Genomic DNA, 19,022 nt, shown 5'->3' on the forward strand with positions numbered 1-19,022 from the left:
TCTTCATTGGTGCTCCGTTCCTTTTAGTCTTAGCGTGATGATATATAGCCTATAACCTTTCTCGATAAATGGGATATCTAACACTAAAAGAATTTTTCAAATCGGACCAGTAGTTCCTGAGATTAGCGCGTTCAAACAAACAAACAAACAAACTCTTCAGCTTTATAGTATTAGTATAGGTTTCAAAATTTACCTTCATATTATAACGACATTGTAGCTATCTTTATGGAATTCGGAATGAGAAAGTATGAATTGTTTTTATGCCTATTTTATAAAACATGTATTGGAATAACAACACCACATTTGTTCATAAAACTATAAAATAATAAAAATTTTGGAAGTACAAAGTCATAAATGTTGCAATGGCTTTGTCTCTCCAAACATTTGCTCACGAAAAAGGCATAAGTGTGCTAAATATGACTTTGTCTCTCCAGGAATATCAAATATCATAAGGCATATTTACCTTTGTGGCTTTGGCGCTCCAAGATAAAAACACTGCGCGCGGGGGCGACGGCGCAACTAACCAATGAAATGATATCGCGCCAAAACGCTCACCCACTATTGCCGTGTCTTTGTCCCACTAGATACTAGAGTGTTTTTGGGCATTTCCGCACATTTAACTCATTTTACGATTTTTCGTAAGATGCGCATTGTTCCATCGAAGGTGCGATATAATACGCGAAACATAAATTTTGTTCGATATATAGGTGTTTAGGGTCCTTAGACTATTTAGAAAATAAAACGAGTGGACTGTAATATAGACTGCTATAATTTTCCGTGCAAGAATCAATCAAATAACGTGCGTCGCCGTTGGTGTCTCGGAGCTAGATGGCGTGCGTCAGCCGCCGACCACGCCACCGGCCTCCGCCCGCCACCCGCTACACCCCCGTCGTAGCGCGCGCGCAATATCGCTCGAACAAGCTCCCCGGGTTGAAGGGTAAGCTTCAAAGAGGGAGTGGGCAAATGTTGTTGAAGGCGCGTCGTATCGTGCCCTTCTTTGTCTTGATATCCGCCACTCTCGTCGCTCCGTCACCTCCCGGATACACCTGCACAATACGTCCAAGGCACCACAACAGAGGCGGCAAGGCCTTATCTTTGATAAGTACAAGAGACCCTATTTTAATGTCATTGGAAGATGTAGGCCACTTGGTCTTCTGTTGCAGTAGATGTATGTACTCCGTATGGTACCTGTTCCAAAAATGTTGCTTTAGTTGTTCGACTCTTTGGAATCGTTCTAGACGGCCGACACTGACTTCTGTTAATTATGGATAAGGTACTGATGTTAGTGGTCGTCCAATCAAAAAGTGGGCAGGTGTTAAGGCAGAGAAGTCAAGAGGATCGGAGGACAGAGGAGTTAGAGGTCGGGAATTTAAAATTGATTCAATTTGTGTAAGACACGTATACAGCTCTTCGTACGTGAAGTGGGCCTGGTGCAACTGTCGCGTTAAATGATGTTTGATAGACCGCACGGCGGCTTCTGCAACACCGTCGAAATGGGGAGAATAAGGTGGCGTGAAACTGAACTCGATGCCTTCCTGTGCAATACATGAATCAAGATCAGATGTCTGCAAAAATTTATTAAGTTCGTTACAAGCGCCTACAAAATTAGTTCCGTTATCGGATAAAATTGTGCGTGGTTTACCACGACGGGCTATAAACCTATTCAAAGCTGCCATATACGCTTCCTTCGTGAGGCTTGTGACAAGCTCCAGATGAATTGCTTTTATAGACTGACAAACAAAAATACATAAGTAGGACTTAATCAATTTGCAACCTCTACCCAATCGGTCAGCTATCAATATTGGGCCGGCATAGTCAACGCTAGTATATAGAAAAGGAAACTCAAGTGTAGTCCTAGCAGTTGGCAGTTGACCCATTATAGGTTGTGCACATTGCGCCTTGTATCTGAAACATGTAACACAATTTCTTACGACCGATTTAGATAGGAATACCTCCTAGGGGCCAATGAGTTTGGCGAACACTTGCTAGAAGAAGCTGAGGGCCAGCATGTAAAAGCTTCTTATGCATCATTTCGAATAGAATTTTAGTGAAATGATGTTTAGAGCAAATTAATATAGGATGTTTAACATTGTAGTCGTAGGGGGAATTGTCAAGCCTGCCGCCAACACGAATGAGCCCATCGGAATCGAAAAATGGAGTAAATTTAATTAGTTTATTCTTACGTGGTAATGAACCTTTAGCTTTAAGTATACGATGTTCCTCCGGGAACATTTGTAGTTGGGCTGCATGTGTTATATAAATTAATGCATTTTGTAGTTCTTGTTGGGTGAGTGAACCTAGTTTTTTATTTTGTATATTTTTTAAATTGTGTATAAATCTAAGTATGTAAGCGAAAACTCTTTGTAAATAATTAAATTTAGAATATTTAGATATTAATTTTTGAATTAAATTTTGATTATAATCATTATTTTGTATAATTAATAAATTAGAAAGGACATCTGGTAAATGCTGTTTAGCATTACCATTGGGCGTTTTGGGCCAAATGGATTCATGATGGTCCAGTAGTGTGTTTGGTGCTGTTCTTTAAGAGAGGCGACAAGTCTCTGTCAAAGAATCACACATCGATCTCACTTCTGAGCCATATCTATAAGCTGTTTTCGAGCGTTGTTACGAATCGTCTCGCCAGAAGACTCGACGAATTCCAACTACCGGAGCAGCGGGGTTTCGAAATGACTACAGCACTGTAGACCACATCCATACTGCTCGGTAGATTATACAAAAGACAGAAGAATATAATCAGCCGCTGTGTATGGCATTTGTGGACTACGAAAAAGTCTTCGACTATTGCTTCTCAAAATGGAAAAACAAAAAATACTGTTTATCCAAATGTTTTGGATTAAGTTTTAAAATAGCCTAGCAATTAATATTTTTTTTGTATTAATAAATGAATTTGATGTATTTTTTTTTTTATTATTTCACTTTATACGTAGCGAAGCACGTACCGGGCCGCTAGTATTTACTAATTGTTTTTATTATTTAAGTGTTGTTCAATTTTGCCGCCCCCTAAAAAGTGCCGCCCGGGGCGGGCCGCCCCCCCCCCCCCCCCCCACTACGCTACGCCACTGAAGTGTAGTAGTTATAATGCTACGCTACGTATCTATTATAAATAACTGTAATCATTATCATAGAGAGCAGTAATAAATCATCCTTGGAACAAGTAAGATGTGTTTAATTACATAACAACTTCCCTACATGGCGACCCTGCCAGCCGCGCATACATGGCCGCGCGTATTTAAAACTAAAATAAAATAGACGCGCCAGAAGTTATTAAATATTTATTTTTGTAATGAAAAAAAAAAACGTAAAACATGTGTCGGTCGTACCAGACGATTTGAACGAGGCAATTCAAGCGGCAAAGGATGAAGAGTTACATTCAGCATCGACATCCAAAGGAGAAGGCGTAATGTATTTTTCACGACGTGGGACAGAAGGTAAGCCGCAACGTCTTTATGATAATAGGCAGTTCAACGGTCGTTATCGAGGACAGCAAAAATACACAAATCCGCCAAGAAATAACGCGACGAGAGGAAATTACCCGGCAGTACCTCTTTCCGATAATACTACTTTTAACAATGGTTATAGACGAACAACTTATTACGCAAATCGAGGACATGGAACGAGATTTTCGCGAGTTAATCGATCGAGTTACGGAAATACTCGTAGTAGTGGTAATCAACGCGTACTTTACGCCGAACAAGTTAATCAGAATGACGATCAACCGACACAGTCAAACAATAACATACAGTTTTTTCGAGCTTAAACAAAATATTTTAACATTGAATGGTCAAACTAAATTTGTATCTTTTTATGTTGACAACAAAAAATATTTTTGGTTAATAGATACCGGAGCATCATTGTCAGTCATAAAAAAAGAAGCTATTCCAATAAACAAACCTATTTTAACTGACTATACTGTCGTAAATGGAATTGCAGGTCAGATTCAATCCACTGGTTATATTACATTACAGTTGATTCATCGAAATGAAGGTGCTCGAATAGATTTCAATAACTATGTTTTTGATTCTGTTCCATTAAAGGCAGATGGAATTCTAGGTTTAGACTTTCTGTGCAGATACGCATCAAATATCGACTTGAATAATAATGTTATAACTTTTTATAACAATGAAAAATATGACACCATAAATTATTTGGATGATGTTTTAGTTTTACCAGCAAGAAGTGAATCTATTCATTATTTGGCATTAGATTCTGAATACAAAGGTGATTACATAATCCATTCTGAGCAGTTATCAGAAAATATTTTTCTTGCTGGAAGTATAGTGAAGGTCCATAACAACAGGGTTCCTGTTAAGATTTTAAATACCGATGACAAAGATGTTATTTTACCAATATTTCAGCCAGGTTTAAATTCACTCGATGAATACGACATTTGTCAATTCGATACTTGTTCAAAACCTTCAGAGAGAGCTAGAGATTTGTTAAATTTATTGAAATTAGATCACCTTAACGTTGAGGAAAAAGAGTCTATTACACATATATGTTCTAAATACGTAGATGTTTTCTTTTTACCAGGTGACAAACTTAGCACAACTAATATTTATGAGCAAACTATAACACTCAAACCAAACACTAATCCCGTATATGTGAAACAATATAGATTGCCACAGTCATTGAAAAAAGAAGTTGGTAAACAAATTAATAAAATGTTAGAGAATGATATAATTGAAGAGGCCAAGAGTGAATGGTCTAGTCCCATACTCTTAGTGCCAAAGAAAACAAGTAATCAAGATAAAAAATGGCGATTAGTAGTGGACTATCGTAAACTTAACAATTGCATAGTCGATGATAAATTTCCGTTGCCCAACATAACCGACATTTTAGATTCTCTTTCTGGCTCTATCTACTTCTCTCATCTAGATTTGCATCAAGGGTATTACCAGGTTTCTTTAAATAAAGACAGTAGAAAATATACAGCTTTCACGACTAGTACAGGAGAATATCAGATGAAACGTTTACCCATGGGACTCAAGACAAGTCCAAGTTCTTTTAGTCGGATCATGTCAGTGGCTCTATCTGGCTTAACATTTGAACAATGCTTTGTATATTTAGACGATTTAATTATTTTTGGTAGGAATATGGCGACACATAATAAAAATTTAACAGACGTTTTAGAAAGATTGCGTAAAGTAAATTTAAAATTGAACCCAGAGAAGTGTTATTTTCTTAAAAAAGAATTGCTTTATCTTGGTCACGTAGTATCGTCACAAGGTGTTTTACCAGACCCCGCTAAGATTCAGGTTCTTCAAAATTACCCAAGACCTACTAATACAGAGGAAGTAAAAAGATTTGTAGCATTTTGTAATTACTACAGGAAATTCATTAAAAACTTTGCTGAAATTACAAATAACCTTAATAGATTAACTCGGAAAAATGTGTCATTTGTTTGGACAAAAGAATGCGATGAATCATTTGAAAAATTGAAAAATGCTTTAACAAACCCTTCCAGTATTACAATTTCCCGATTTTTCAGAAAGTAATGAATTTATTATTCAAACTGACGCGTCAGGCACAGCTATAGGTTCAGTTTTATGCAATAAAGATATGAGGCCTGTGGCATATGCTAGCAGACCTTTAAATAAATCAGAAAGAAACTACCCTACTATTCAAAAAGAACTTGTTGCCATTGTATGGGCAATCAAATATTTTAGACCCTACATTTATGGTAGAACTTTCACAATTATGACAGATCATAAACCATTAATTTATTTATTTTCATTGAAAGATCCATCAAGTAGATTGTTAAAATTTCTATTGGCGCTAGAAGAATATAACTTTAAAATTATATATGTTCCAGGCAAAAATAACCCTGTAGCTGATGCTTTATCTCGAATTCGTATTACTTCAGATTCATTAAAAGAATTAAATAACGATATTACGATGGTTATGACAAGACAACAAAGAAAGAAGTTAAAAGAAAAAATTGAGGCACCTATTTCTAATAAACCCATAAGCCAGTGGTCTGATCAACCAAGGCTAGTGGAGTTATTAAAAATACCAGGTGACTTCATAGAATTAACTTTTATTAGTAAAGATCAATTAGAGAATTTAAAACGAAAAAATGAAGTATACGTAGAAAAGGAATGTTTTATGTTAAATAAAAATAAAAATATAATTTATATTAATCTCAACTATAGGGCACAATTTTCGCGAGACGAATTTGTGACAAAGTTAGAGAAATTTTGCAAAGAATTTAAAATAAAAGAGCCATGCATAGTAAAATGTAGAGAAAATGAATCGTTTCTCAAGGATTTATTAAAAGAGATAAGTTGTATTAAAGATTGGACCGGTCTCCGAATTTGCGTGATAAGAGGTGTTAAAAGAATTATTAATGACGAAGAAAAAAGATATATTCTAAATGACTTTCATCTTCTGCCTACCAGTGGACATGCTGGAGTGCGTAGAATGACTAATAATATAAAGCGGAAATTTTACTGGCCAGGGTTAGATAACGACGTTAAATTTTTTGTAAGTAAGTGCACTACTTGTCAAAAAATGAAACAATGTAAATACATCAAGGAACCGATGGAAATAACTACCACGGCCTTGCATGCATTTGATAAAATTTTTATGGACATTGTGGGTCCTTTAGATAAGGATTTAGAAGGCAATTGCTACATATTGACGATACAATGTGAGCTGACCAAATTTGTGGAAGCTTACCCTCTAAAGAATAAAGAGACCGTAAGTATAGCTACAGAATTAGTACGTAATTTTATTTTAAGATTTGGTGTACCAAATACTATTGCAACTGATCGCGGTGCAGAATTTGTTTCTTCAACCATGGAGCAGGTATGTAAATTATTACAAATAGAAAAAATAACATCAACTGCTTATCATCACCAATCGATAGGAGCATTAGAAAATTCCCACAAAAATTTAAATGCATTTTTGCGAATACAGTGTAATGGTCAAAAAGACACATGGAGTCAGTGGCTTCCATTTTGGTGCTACACGTTTAACAACACGGTTCACACAGAGACTAAATACACGCCGTTTGAATTAGTATTTGGTAGACAAAGCAAATTACTATGTAGAGTAAGTCAATATATAGAACCTTTATATAACCCAGATCATTATTCTTTAGATTTAAAATATAGGCTACAAGTAGCACATCAGGATGCCCGTAAAAACTTAATTTTAAGAAAAGAGAAACGAAAATGTGCTTATGATAAAAATATAAACCATGTAACGTACCAAATCGGACAACTTGTTTTAGTTAAAAATGAATGTGCAAAGAAATTAGATCCTGTTTATGTTGGTCCTTATTCAGTTGTAGAAGATATGGGAGTAAATGTTAAAATTTTAAAAAATAACAAGCATGACATTGTCCATAAGAATAGGACAAAACCTTTTATTGTATAACTTAAGATTATATAAATTCATTTGTATAAGATATATTTTAATAATAATAATAATAATAATAAGATATATTTTAATATTAAAAAAAATAATAATAAGCATGTTATTATATTTTTTTTCTCACCCCGGGAGGTGAAGTGTAGTAGTTATAATCCTACGCTACGTATCTACTATAAATAACTGTAATCATTATCATAGAGAGCAGTAATAAATCATCCTTGGAACAAGTAAGATGTGTTTAATTACATAACAACTTCCCTACACCACTGCTGCTCAGCAAATCTACTCGACTACTGGAATGAAAACGACACCGTCCAGAATTGCTACGATAAAACAACAAACGCAATAGATATTAGCCTAAAAAAATTATACGAGCTAGCATCTAGCACAAAGGCAAAGAGAAACCAAATAATTTCAGCACGAACAAAGGCACTAATCGACAGAAGACAAGAAATAAAAAAGACAAAACCAAAAACAAGGGCTATGAAAAACGAATTAAAAGCACTTTATAAGATGATAAGTAAAAGAATAAACCAAGACTATAAGGTACACCGCACAAAAACCATCGAAAAATGTCTTCAAGCCACAGGGAGCGCCAAGAAAGCGTACAAGGAATTGAGAACACACAAGTCATGGCTTGAAGAGTTAAAGGACAAAACTAAAAGCACACAAAATAGAACGGAAATACTCAAAATAGCAACAGATTTCTATAAAAACCTTTATAGCTCGCCAAATCTACCAGCATATAACTTACCTAGTAGTAGTACAAATAAGATAAAAGCAACCGTTGGTGAAGACGAAGTGGCCAAAGGAATTAAAGCACTAAAAACAGACAAAAGCCCAGGACCCGACAAAATCACCAACGAGGCTATAAAAATAGGATATATGTATCTAGTTGGACCTCTAACTCGACTATTCAACATGATATTGAATTGTAAAAACACTCCAGGTCAATGGTCAGAGTCGGAAATAGTTTTGCTCTACAAAAAAGGAGACTCACAGAATTTTAGTAATTATAGACCGATAAGTCTGCTACCTTCACTATACAAACTTTTTTCCTCCATAATAGAGAAAAAAATAAAAGAAACCACAGAAAAATTCCAACCAATAGAACAGGCGGGCTTCAGACGAGGATTTTCCACAGTTGACCATATACACTCGCTAGAGATGTTAATAGAAAAATTCCAAGAGTTTAACAGACCACTCTATGTTGTCTTTATCGATTACCAAAAAGCTTTCGACACTCTACATCACTCATCGATTTGGGAAGCTCTAATATCTCAAGACGTGGCATTGGATTATATACAAGTCCTAAAAAACATTTATGATAATAGTATTAGCAGAGTGAAGTTGGAGACCACTGGGCCACTCATACAAATAAAAAGAGGTGTAAGGCAAGGAGACCCAGTCTCACCAACAATCTTTATAGCGGTGCTAGAGTCCATCATCCGCAAACTAAACTGGGAGAAAGTCGGCATAAACATAAACGGATGTTATTTGAGTCACCTAAGATTTGCTGACGATATAGTTCTGCTATCAGGAAGCACAAACCAACTACAGCTAATGATAAACTCTCTACAAGAAGAAAGTTGTAAAGTAGGCTTAGAAATCAACTTAAATAAAACGAATGTCATGACAAACCATAAAAAAACACCTATATATCTAAAAAATCTGCCTCTATCCTATGTTGATACCTACATTTACCTGGGTAAACAAATTTCATTTAATCAACACAACAACGAACTTGAAGTAGAGAGAAGAGTCAATATCACTTGGAAGAAGTTCTGGAGCCTAAAGGAAATTTTAAAAAGCGACTTGCCCATAAGGTTGAAGAGTAGAGTCATGAACAACTGTCTACTCCCCTCACTAACATACGCCTGTCAGACCTGGAAATTTACTAGGAAAATAAAAAATATGATATCTAAGATTTTTTATTTTTGTGTTACCCACATTAGGAATTCTAAACATTTTGAATATCATATCAAAAATTGACCGCTCCAGCGGGGTTCGAACCCGCGTCTCCGACGTACCGTGTCGGCGCTCTAGCCAATTAAGCTATGGAACGATACACCCGCTCGAGCGAAATTTTCGATATGATACTTTTTAATTTCGGTTTAAGCGAACCGTGGCGCCGTCTATAGTGAGCTCTTTACAGAAACCCGTAACTATTCAAAGTTTCATATTACAATGAAAATCTTTGACAGGAGACGACACCGTGCTATTTTTAATATCTAAGATTTTTTATTTTTGTGTTACCCACATTAGGAATTCTAAACATTTTGAATATCATATCAAAAATTGACCGCTCCAGCGGGGTTCGAACCCGCGTCTCCGACGTACCGTGTCGGCGCTCTAGCCAATTAAGCTATGGAACGATACACCCGCTCGAGCGAAATTTTCGATATGATACTTTTTAATTTCGGTTTAAGCGAACCGTGGCGCCGTCTATAGTGAGCTCTTTACAGAAACCCGTAACTATTCAAAGTTTCATATTACAATGAAAATCTTTGACAGGAGACGACACCGTGCTATTTTTAATATCTAAGATTTTTTATTTTTGTGTTACCCACATTAGGAATTCTAAACATTTTGAATATCATATCAAAAATTGACCGCTCCAGCGGGGTTCGAACCCGCGTCTCCGACGTACCGTGTCGGCGCTCTAGCCAATTAAGCTATGGAACGATACACCCGCTCGAGCGAAATTTTCGATATGATACTTTTTAATTTCGGTTTAAGCGAACCGTGGCGCCGTCTATAGTGAGCTCTTTACAGAAACCCGTAACTATTCAAAGTTTCATATTACAATGAAAATCTTTGACAGGAGACGACACCGTGCTATTTTTAATATCTAAGATTTTTTATTTTTGTGTTACCCACATTAGGAATTCTAAACATTTTGAATATCATATCAAAAATTGACCGCTCCAGCGGGGCGCTTAAACCGAAATTAAAAAGTATCATATCGAAAATTTCGCTCGAGCGGGTGTATCGTTCCATAGCTTAATTGGCTAGAGCGCCGACACGGTACGTCGGAGACGCGGGTTCGAACCCCGCTGGAGCGGTCAATTTTTGATATGATATTCAAAATGTTTAGAATTCCTAATGTGGGTAACACAAAAATAAAAAATCTTAGATATTAAAAATAGCACGGTGTCGTCTCCTGTCAAAGATTTTCATTGTAATATGAAACTTTGAATAGTTACGGGTTTCTGTAAAGAGCTCACTATAGACGGCGCCACGGTTCGCTTAAACCGAAATTAAAAAGTATCATATCGAAAATTTCGCTCGAGCGGGTGTATCGTTCCATAGCTTAATTGGCTAGAGCGCCGACACGGTACGTCGGAGACGCGGGTTCGAACCCCGCTGGAGCGGTCAATTTTTGATATGATATTCAAAATGTTTAGAATTCCTAATGTGGGTAACACAAAAATAAAAAATCTTAGATATTAAAAATAGCACGGTGTCGTCTCCTGTCAAAGATTTTCATTGTAATATGAAACTTTGAATAGTTACGGGTTTCTGTAAAGAGCTCACTATAGACGGCGCCACGGTTCGCTTAAACCGAAATTAAAAAGTATCATATCGAAAATTTCGCTCGAGCGGGTGTATCGTTCCATAGCTTAATTGGCTAGAGCGCCGACACGGTACGTCGGAGACGCGGGTTCGAACCCCGCTGGAGCGGTCAATTTTTGATATGATATTCAAAATGTTTAGAATTCCTAATGTGGGTAACACAAAAATAAAAAATCTTAGATATTAAAAATAGCACGGTGTCGTCTCCTGTCAAAGATTTTCATTGTAATATGAAACTTTGAATAGTTACGGGTTTCTGTAAAGAGCTCACTATAGACGGCGCCACGGTTCGCTTAAACCGAAATTAAAAAGTATCATATCGAAAATTTCGCTCGAGCGGGTGTATCGTTCCATAGCTTAATTGGCTAGAGCGCCGACACGGTACGTCGGAGACGCGGGTTCGAACCCCGCTGGAGCGGTCAATTTTTGATATGATATTCAAAATGTTTAAGAAATATGATCATAACAAGTCAAAGAAGTATGGAAAGAAGCATTATGAAGATTAGGAAGATCCAAAGAATCCGCCACACTGCCATAAGACAGAAAAGCAAAGTCATCGACGCTCTCAGTTACTCACAGAAGCTGAAATGGCGATGGGCTGGACATGTAGCCAGACTTACTGACAGTCGCTGGACCAAAAATACTACATCATGGTTGGGACCATCGGGCCAAAGAAAAAGGGGTAGACCAATTGCACGCTGGGCAGACGACGTTACAAAAATAGCTGGTAATCAATGGATGCAGGTAGCAGGGGATAGAGAATATTGGTCATCTCTGGAGGAGGCCTTTACCCTCCGTTGAGAGGGGTTCTTGCTTTTGTACATTTACATCCAAAATTCAATTTAGAATATTCACATAATTTATTAAAACACTTTTAAAGACTTTTTTATTTTTTATTTTATGTTTATAGCATTGTTTAAAATTAATTTCGCATGCACGCTGTCTTTTTAAATTGTAAATATTTACTGTAATGCAGGAAATAAAAGGCTTTTTATTTTTATTTTTTATTTTTTTATTTTATTTTTATTTTTTATTTTTATTTTATGGGTTCAACTAACTAGCAAAAATATACATGACATACATATATAATTAAGTTGGTTAGCCCGTTCTTTTTTCTCAGTATTCGTTATTTGTTATAACAAGGTTTGTATAAAAGAATATTGAGAAAAATTATAAAGAAGTTCCATAAAATCACAAAAATTGTTACAAAAAATAAAATATCATTTTTTTTACTACACGTAACATTTATTACTATTACAGTGTGTTAGTTTAATATATTAGTATAAAACCATTCAAAATATATAAAGCTTATTCGAAGTGGTCTCCATTGGCTGCAATACAGTCCTCTAAACGGTGAGACCAGTTATCAATAAAAGCACGCACTCTTTTCACGGGAAAATTCTTCACTGCCATTCTATGGATTGTTTTAGGGACTCCAAATTATCATGGCATTTAGGGCAATTAATATTATTAGTATAGATAATTAAATAAGCTTACTGCTAAACTTCTAAATATCTACTAGTACCTTTTAGAATCATCAAAATGGCACATTTATATATTTATGGCACAATACATAACAAATACATTATACTTTGCAATTTAAGTATCACGAAAACCTCGCGGGTTTATCTGGGTACAGAGAGTCACTCAGTTAATTCAGTTTGTTTTTGTAAAAAATATTTTTTTAAACGTGATTTGTTTTTCGTGGTACTCTTATAAATTGCTTGCAGTTCTCTGGGCAGTTCGTTAACATATTCGGGTATTAAGTAGTCGTCAGTTCTCTTTCCATACTTATTGTTAGTTTTTGGTAAGTGATATTTAAGGTTTGAACCAAGTTGACGTAAGCCTATAGGTTTTAATTTTTCATTTAACAAGGTTGTATTATTAATTTGGGTTAGAATAGAAAATTTAACTTTATTATATATATTCATAACATTACAGCTTACCAATACCAAATGTAATAATTAGAAACATCTTTTATTTAGAAATAAAGAGGTACAATACTACAATTTACATATTCAAAATAAAACTCTGGAAACTTGTATGTATGGACGAAAATACAATCAAAATCAGGAAGAAATACAATCAAAATCAGGACTTTTATCTGAACTATTGTAATAAGTAGTATGTCCTTGGAGGATCGAGGGTAAGGTCGGTAACGCGCTTTCGATGCTTCTAGTGTTGCAGGCGTCTATAAGCTACGGTAAATAGTTACCATCAGATGAGCCGTACGCTTGTTCCTAGTTGTATCTAAAAAATAGTTATATCTGTCGCCTCATAGAAAACTTAATGGTGTGAAAAGAAAACACAAAAAATAGGGTTTTCGTTTATTATCTTTTTTTTTTTTAAATATTAACCAATGATCTTATAAGCAAATACAATATATTAGCGTAGCAGTTAGATAATGTACAAGACCCGGTATCGAACAGAACAACACCACATACATACAGATGTCAGTACATAATTATATATAGATAATCACTCGCAGACCGAGAAATAGCAATATATTACAACTTATTTCACAAATACGTCAAAACATTTATTTACTGGAATAATAAATGTCTATGGTTTTATATTTTTGTTAAAAAAATAAGGATGCATATTAACTTAGATAATATATAAACAAATTCCCACAAAAGGGTACACCAAATCAAAATTAGTTTTTTCATAAATATCACCTCAAATATATAAGACCATAAACACCATAGACAAGAGGAAAACATTTTGTCCTTAATATTTACCGAGTACAAAATTACACTCTTTTAATTTAAAATATATTACCTTTAACATTTGAATCAAGGCATTCTTTACAAATAATTATTTGATTTTTAATGCATAGACAAAAATATTATCTGTCTTATTAGTAAAAATAATAATAAAAACAATTTTATTACGAAACAACACTAAACGCCAATAAAAAAAATTTTAACAAAAAAAAATGGAAAAATTGTCTAAAAAAACAGTTAAAACCGAACAACATACAATTTCATTCATCCATTCAATATCAACTTTTATTTATAATTTTAACATTTTTAAGCATTTCACATATTTTTTTTTTATTACAAAAAGCATTTATGATATGTGGTGACAGTGTACATGTTATGACGTCATGGTTTACTAAAGGGGTTTATACTATTACATTCCCAAATTAATATCGAAATATCGACTTAAATACCACAAACAAAAATCGTTACATTACTTTTATAAGCTGTAACTAAGCAAGTAATTTTTTAATTTAAAATAAACAAATTAAACGTCAAATTTTCGCGGCATTTTCTCAGCCAATATTCATAACAGAAATAAAATAACTTTCTAATAATATTTACACAATACATTAAAAATATAATAATAATACATAATATGTACTATCTTACAAAATGGTCATAAATTAAAATGATTAAGATTAAATTTAGGGACTATATCCGTTTTAAAAAAAAAAAAAAAATTAAAAAAGAACACAATTTACGATTACAACAATTTGAAAATAATTTGTGTGATTTGAAATAATTTATAAATGTTAAGTAGAAATAACAAGAAAAAAAAAACGATAAAAAAATTTAGCTCATAAAATAGTTTGCTCATTAATAATTTATTAGAAACTAAATTTTAAATATTTTTTTTACTATTTAAAAAAAAGCAGAACCATTAAATTTCATTTTAGTAAAACATAAAAAAAAACAGATCAGATAATTTAATTTATAAAATTAAAACTACAAATAAATACCTTTCGATTCGGATATTAAGTTGTTAAATAACAATAACAAAAAATCACAAATATTTATTTTTACGGATATAGTCCAAGAGCTGTACACAAAAAAATATTTTTTTTCAACATGACTTACAACAACCATTTAAGTAATGTGCGCATTCAACCACTCGTCCTAGTACATACAATTTATCTAATATACTTATTTACATGGAAACATTTTGCTTAACGGCTAATTGTAATGTAAGCAATGATTTAAGGTATTAATAGACTCCTTTTAAGAAAAATTTTAAATTTCAATTTAATATATTTCTGATTATTTCTGACAATTTTCTTTTAAAGAAATATATGGTATTTTCGATTGAGGGGCGGAGGAGTAGAATAAGAACATTTGAAAGTTATATTTTAAAATGTATTTAATTTTTAAATTTTTTTATACTAAGTCTCTGATTAATTTTAACACCTCTTTTTTAGGAAGAATAGCGTCCTTTGCGTAGAAGGTACCGCTTTGTGTCGAAGGTATAGGGACCCCACCATAAGTTGAATATTTTTCTGGATATTGAAGATTGAATAATTTATAACCTCGACTAAGCCGATCAATCTTCTACATGTCTTTTCCCTCTACGTGACATTGCCGAAATCATCCGCGCTATCTTAGGACTAGTGAACACCATTACATGCTTTTTTTATTGTTTCTGCGAATAGTTAGCAAATGAGTGTTTATCAGAATGTGAATTGTTATGATTTTTTAGTAGGAGGTTCATTTTAAAATTATGACAGATAAATTAACAATCGCCCTACATACTTAAATGTAAAGCGAGTATTTATCTGCATACTTTTCTTATAACATGTTAGAATTACCACAGATCATTACCAGTAGCAATTGGGTGACTCAAAAAAAAAAACTTAAAATATAGGAACATTTTTTGACTCTGTAAAAACCAAAAAATGTATGTATTTAAAATGATTTTTTTTAGTCTTATCGCATTTCACATTACAATTAGCCATTCAAAAAGGAAACACGCAACAACCTAAGTGACCAACATTCACTCTTACTGCGACAGCGTAAGGTACATAATAGCATGATATCATACAATTCACTCACATTCAACTAACGTATGTATATTTTCAAATAACCCGCTTTTATAATTCAACTATTTATTTCCGCTGATGTTACTTGAAATAGATCTAAAGATACCATTAACTGAATTGTGTACGATGTTCAAAACTATGTGATTTGGGACATTTATTGACTAAAAGTTTTAAACCAATGATATATATTCTATAGACAGTCAAACTTGAATCAAAAAGCTTGTGAGCAGGATAGACATATTTGGGAATTACATGTGTGAAAGAAATAGCTATATTTCACATATCAAGCAGGCTAAGGGTCTGCTTGATTTTGATTTCCCTTATAAGATATAATATCATTGGCTATCTACAAGTTGATGACTTTCAAAGTCCAAAAAATTATGCATGCATCACAAAACATATTTTTTTTTAATATAATATGTACAAAATCATTTTCTACCGTTTAAGTTAGTCGGTTCGACTAATGTTACATTTATTTAATTCATATGAAACTAAAACCTTTTTTGTTACTTTTAAATTGCGCACAAAATTAGGCGTTAATGACGCAATTTATTAAAAAAAAAATTGATTAAATTTTGAAAGGTGACTAATAAATACATAAGTGTGGCTTTTTTGATATTTCTATAGTTCGGGTTGCACTTACCGTTTAGCTAAGTGCAAAGTATTCCTTATATACTAGTACATAAGCTAACTTAACGGCAGTCGGACGCGGGTATATCTTAAACACATATGCAAAAATACCGCATTATTTCGAGGCCCTAACTAAAGTAGCGTAAATCAGTACATGGATATAGCATTATGTATATATATATATATTTAATACATGGCCGGTTTCAATATTTCTTTCCAAACACATAAATATAAGCCTATAACGTACAGCTATATATAAAAAACAATTTGTTACTGCGTCCATTTGTTTGTTAAAGGTTTTCCTATTTTGTAAAGGAATCGAAGACTTTTTAAAGATTTTTCGCGATTTTTGTAAGTTTTTTTTTTTGTTTTTTTTTTCATATTTAAATAGATAAGCTTAAGCTATTACATTGAGGATGGATATCTGATTGTTTATTGGAAGAGGACGAATTGCGGCAGTTTAGGAAACTTTTGAGGTATACATTGATTAAAATTAATCATTTTAATTTTACGGAAATATTATAAAAAAAAAAAAAAACAGAAAACAAAAATTAAAATTTAGTTGACGGACTTATCAAAATACTAAAAGAAAATCGAATAATTGTTTTTTTTTAATTTTTCTTTTTTAAAGGGTACTCTCAATTCTTTGACAATGCATAAAATTATATAGTTTTAATATTAAGACGAATTAATTAATTTAAACGAATTTAGATTTAAAGAAAATTACACAGATTCAGTCCCGGACAACCTTTAACATTACAAAGACGCTTTAACCCACCCGAATTGAAATCACGCGATGGAAGTTGTGGGGGGATCCCGGGAAAAGTCCCGGCGGGATTCCCTGAGCGAGTTGTTCCTTCGTAGTTCGTCTTTGATCGAACTTTCTCGGGACTCGAGTCCTCGGCGGGGCGAGGAGGTTGTGTCCCGACATTCGGACGATGAGCGTTTCGTGTGAGTACCTGTCCCGATAAATAGAACTTAAAAATATAATAGACTTAAAAATTACACTTTACACTTAACCTTTACATAAACTTTACACTTAAAAATAGAATAGTTTATCTAAGTGTTATATATATAGATTTTCTAGATTGTTTATTTGTATCTGACAATCTCTTAAATAACCTGTACTACAATTATTATAATTATTTATTATTCGTTAGAAAATTATATTATCTTGAAGTATACGCAAAAGTGTGTGTGTGTCTGTGTGTGGGTGTGTGTCTGTGTGTGGGTGTGTGTCTGTGTGTATGTTTGTGTGTCTGTGCGTGTGTGTGTGTATGTCTGTGTGTAGGTGTGTGCGCTCACCCGGCAGGTCGCGGCCGCAGCTCATGATCTCGTGGTCGAGGGAGGCGGAGGCCGGCTCGGCGGCGCGGCGCCGCACGGTTTGCTGCAATCACAGGACTTGTGTATGCGTATTGTGATGTTCAGTTCGTCGGGGACGTCCATTTATCACGTGAGTCTCGGAAGGGGGGGGGGAGGGGTTCGGAACAAATCACAAAATATCACAATAGTGGGAGATGGTCTAAGATACTACATTTATTGACGACGCGTTGGCGCAGTGGTCATAGCACTGGCTGTTACGCTGGCGGTCGCCGGTTCGATTCCCGCTCACGACAGCCATTTGTATCGACCATATAAATGTTACAATATTTTGATCCATCTCGTAGGGTTCAGCCAGCGCGATGATTAAATTCAAATAATTGTGTTTACTCGCAAACGAAAAAAAAACCAACTTCAATTACATCGACGAGTAATACAACGTAGATCGACGTAAAAATAGTCAAGTAACTACGCGTTATCAAAGATTACTTACAAAGCAGTTATCAGATCTCAATAAAATTTATATGTGACCACATGACAAACATCAGCTTTCGATTAAATTAAAAATTATTAAAATCGGTACACACAGTAAAAAGTTATTGCGGATTTTCAAGAGTTTCCCTCGATTTCTCTGGGATCCCATCATCAGATCCTGGTTTCCTTATCATGGTACTAAACTAGGGATATCCCCTTTCCAACAAAAAAAGAATTATCAAAATCGGTACATCCAGTAGAAAGTTATGCGGTATAATACAACGTAGGTCGACGAAAAAAGCGTCAAGTAAAAACGCATTATTAGATATAACTCGAAAAGTAGTTGTTAGATCTCAAATAAATTTAAATGGGACCAATTGACACACACCATCTTTCGATGAAAAAAAAATTGTCGAAATCGGTCCACACGGTCAAAAGTTCTGATGTAACCATACATAAAAAAAAAAAAAATACAGTCGAATTGAGAACCTCCTCCTTTTTTGGAAGTCGGTTAAAAATGTGTTTATTAACGAAATCACATTAGAAACCTCTAAAATTATCAGTGTTTCTCTACTATATTATGTATCATCACTACATAGTATAAAACAAAGTCGCTTTCTCTGTCCCTGCATATGTATGTACGCTTAGATCTTTAAAACTACGCAACGGATTTTGATGCGGTTTTTTTTAATAGATAGATTGATTCAAGAGGAAGGTTTATATGTATAATAACATCCATTAAATAGTGGAGAAATACTGTTATTTTTGAGTTTTCTAATGTTATGTCGTAAATAATTATTTTTTTTTTCGCTTAAATTGCAAA

At 34.1% G+C, this 19,022-nt stretch overlaps 1 protein-coding gene across 1 annotated transcript in view; it reads right to left on the reverse strand.

The window, feature by feature from the left end:
- Window positions 1-17,059: 17,059 nt before the first annotated feature.
- LOC123668286 (serine/threonine-protein kinase BRSK2) overlaps window positions 17,060-19,022 on the reverse strand; it is a 73,290-nt gene continuing 71,327 nt past the window's right edge. The window contains exons 23-24 of the mRNA XM_045602050.1: window positions 17,711-17,792; window positions 17,060-17,364 (exon numbers count right to left, since the gene is read on the reverse strand). Coding sequence (XP_045458006.1) covers window positions 17,195-17,364; window positions 17,711-17,792 — 252 coding nt within the window. The 3' untranslated portion in view covers window positions 17,060-17,194. The remainder of the gene's footprint in view (window positions 17,365-17,710; window positions 17,793-19,022) is intronic.

This window comes from Melitaea cinxia, chromosome 30, assembly GCF_905220565.1.
Source record: "Melitaea cinxia chromosome 30, ilMelCinx1.1, whole genome shotgun sequence".
Taxonomy (NCBI): Eukaryota; Metazoa; Arthropoda; class Insecta; order Lepidoptera; family Nymphalidae; genus Melitaea; species Melitaea cinxia.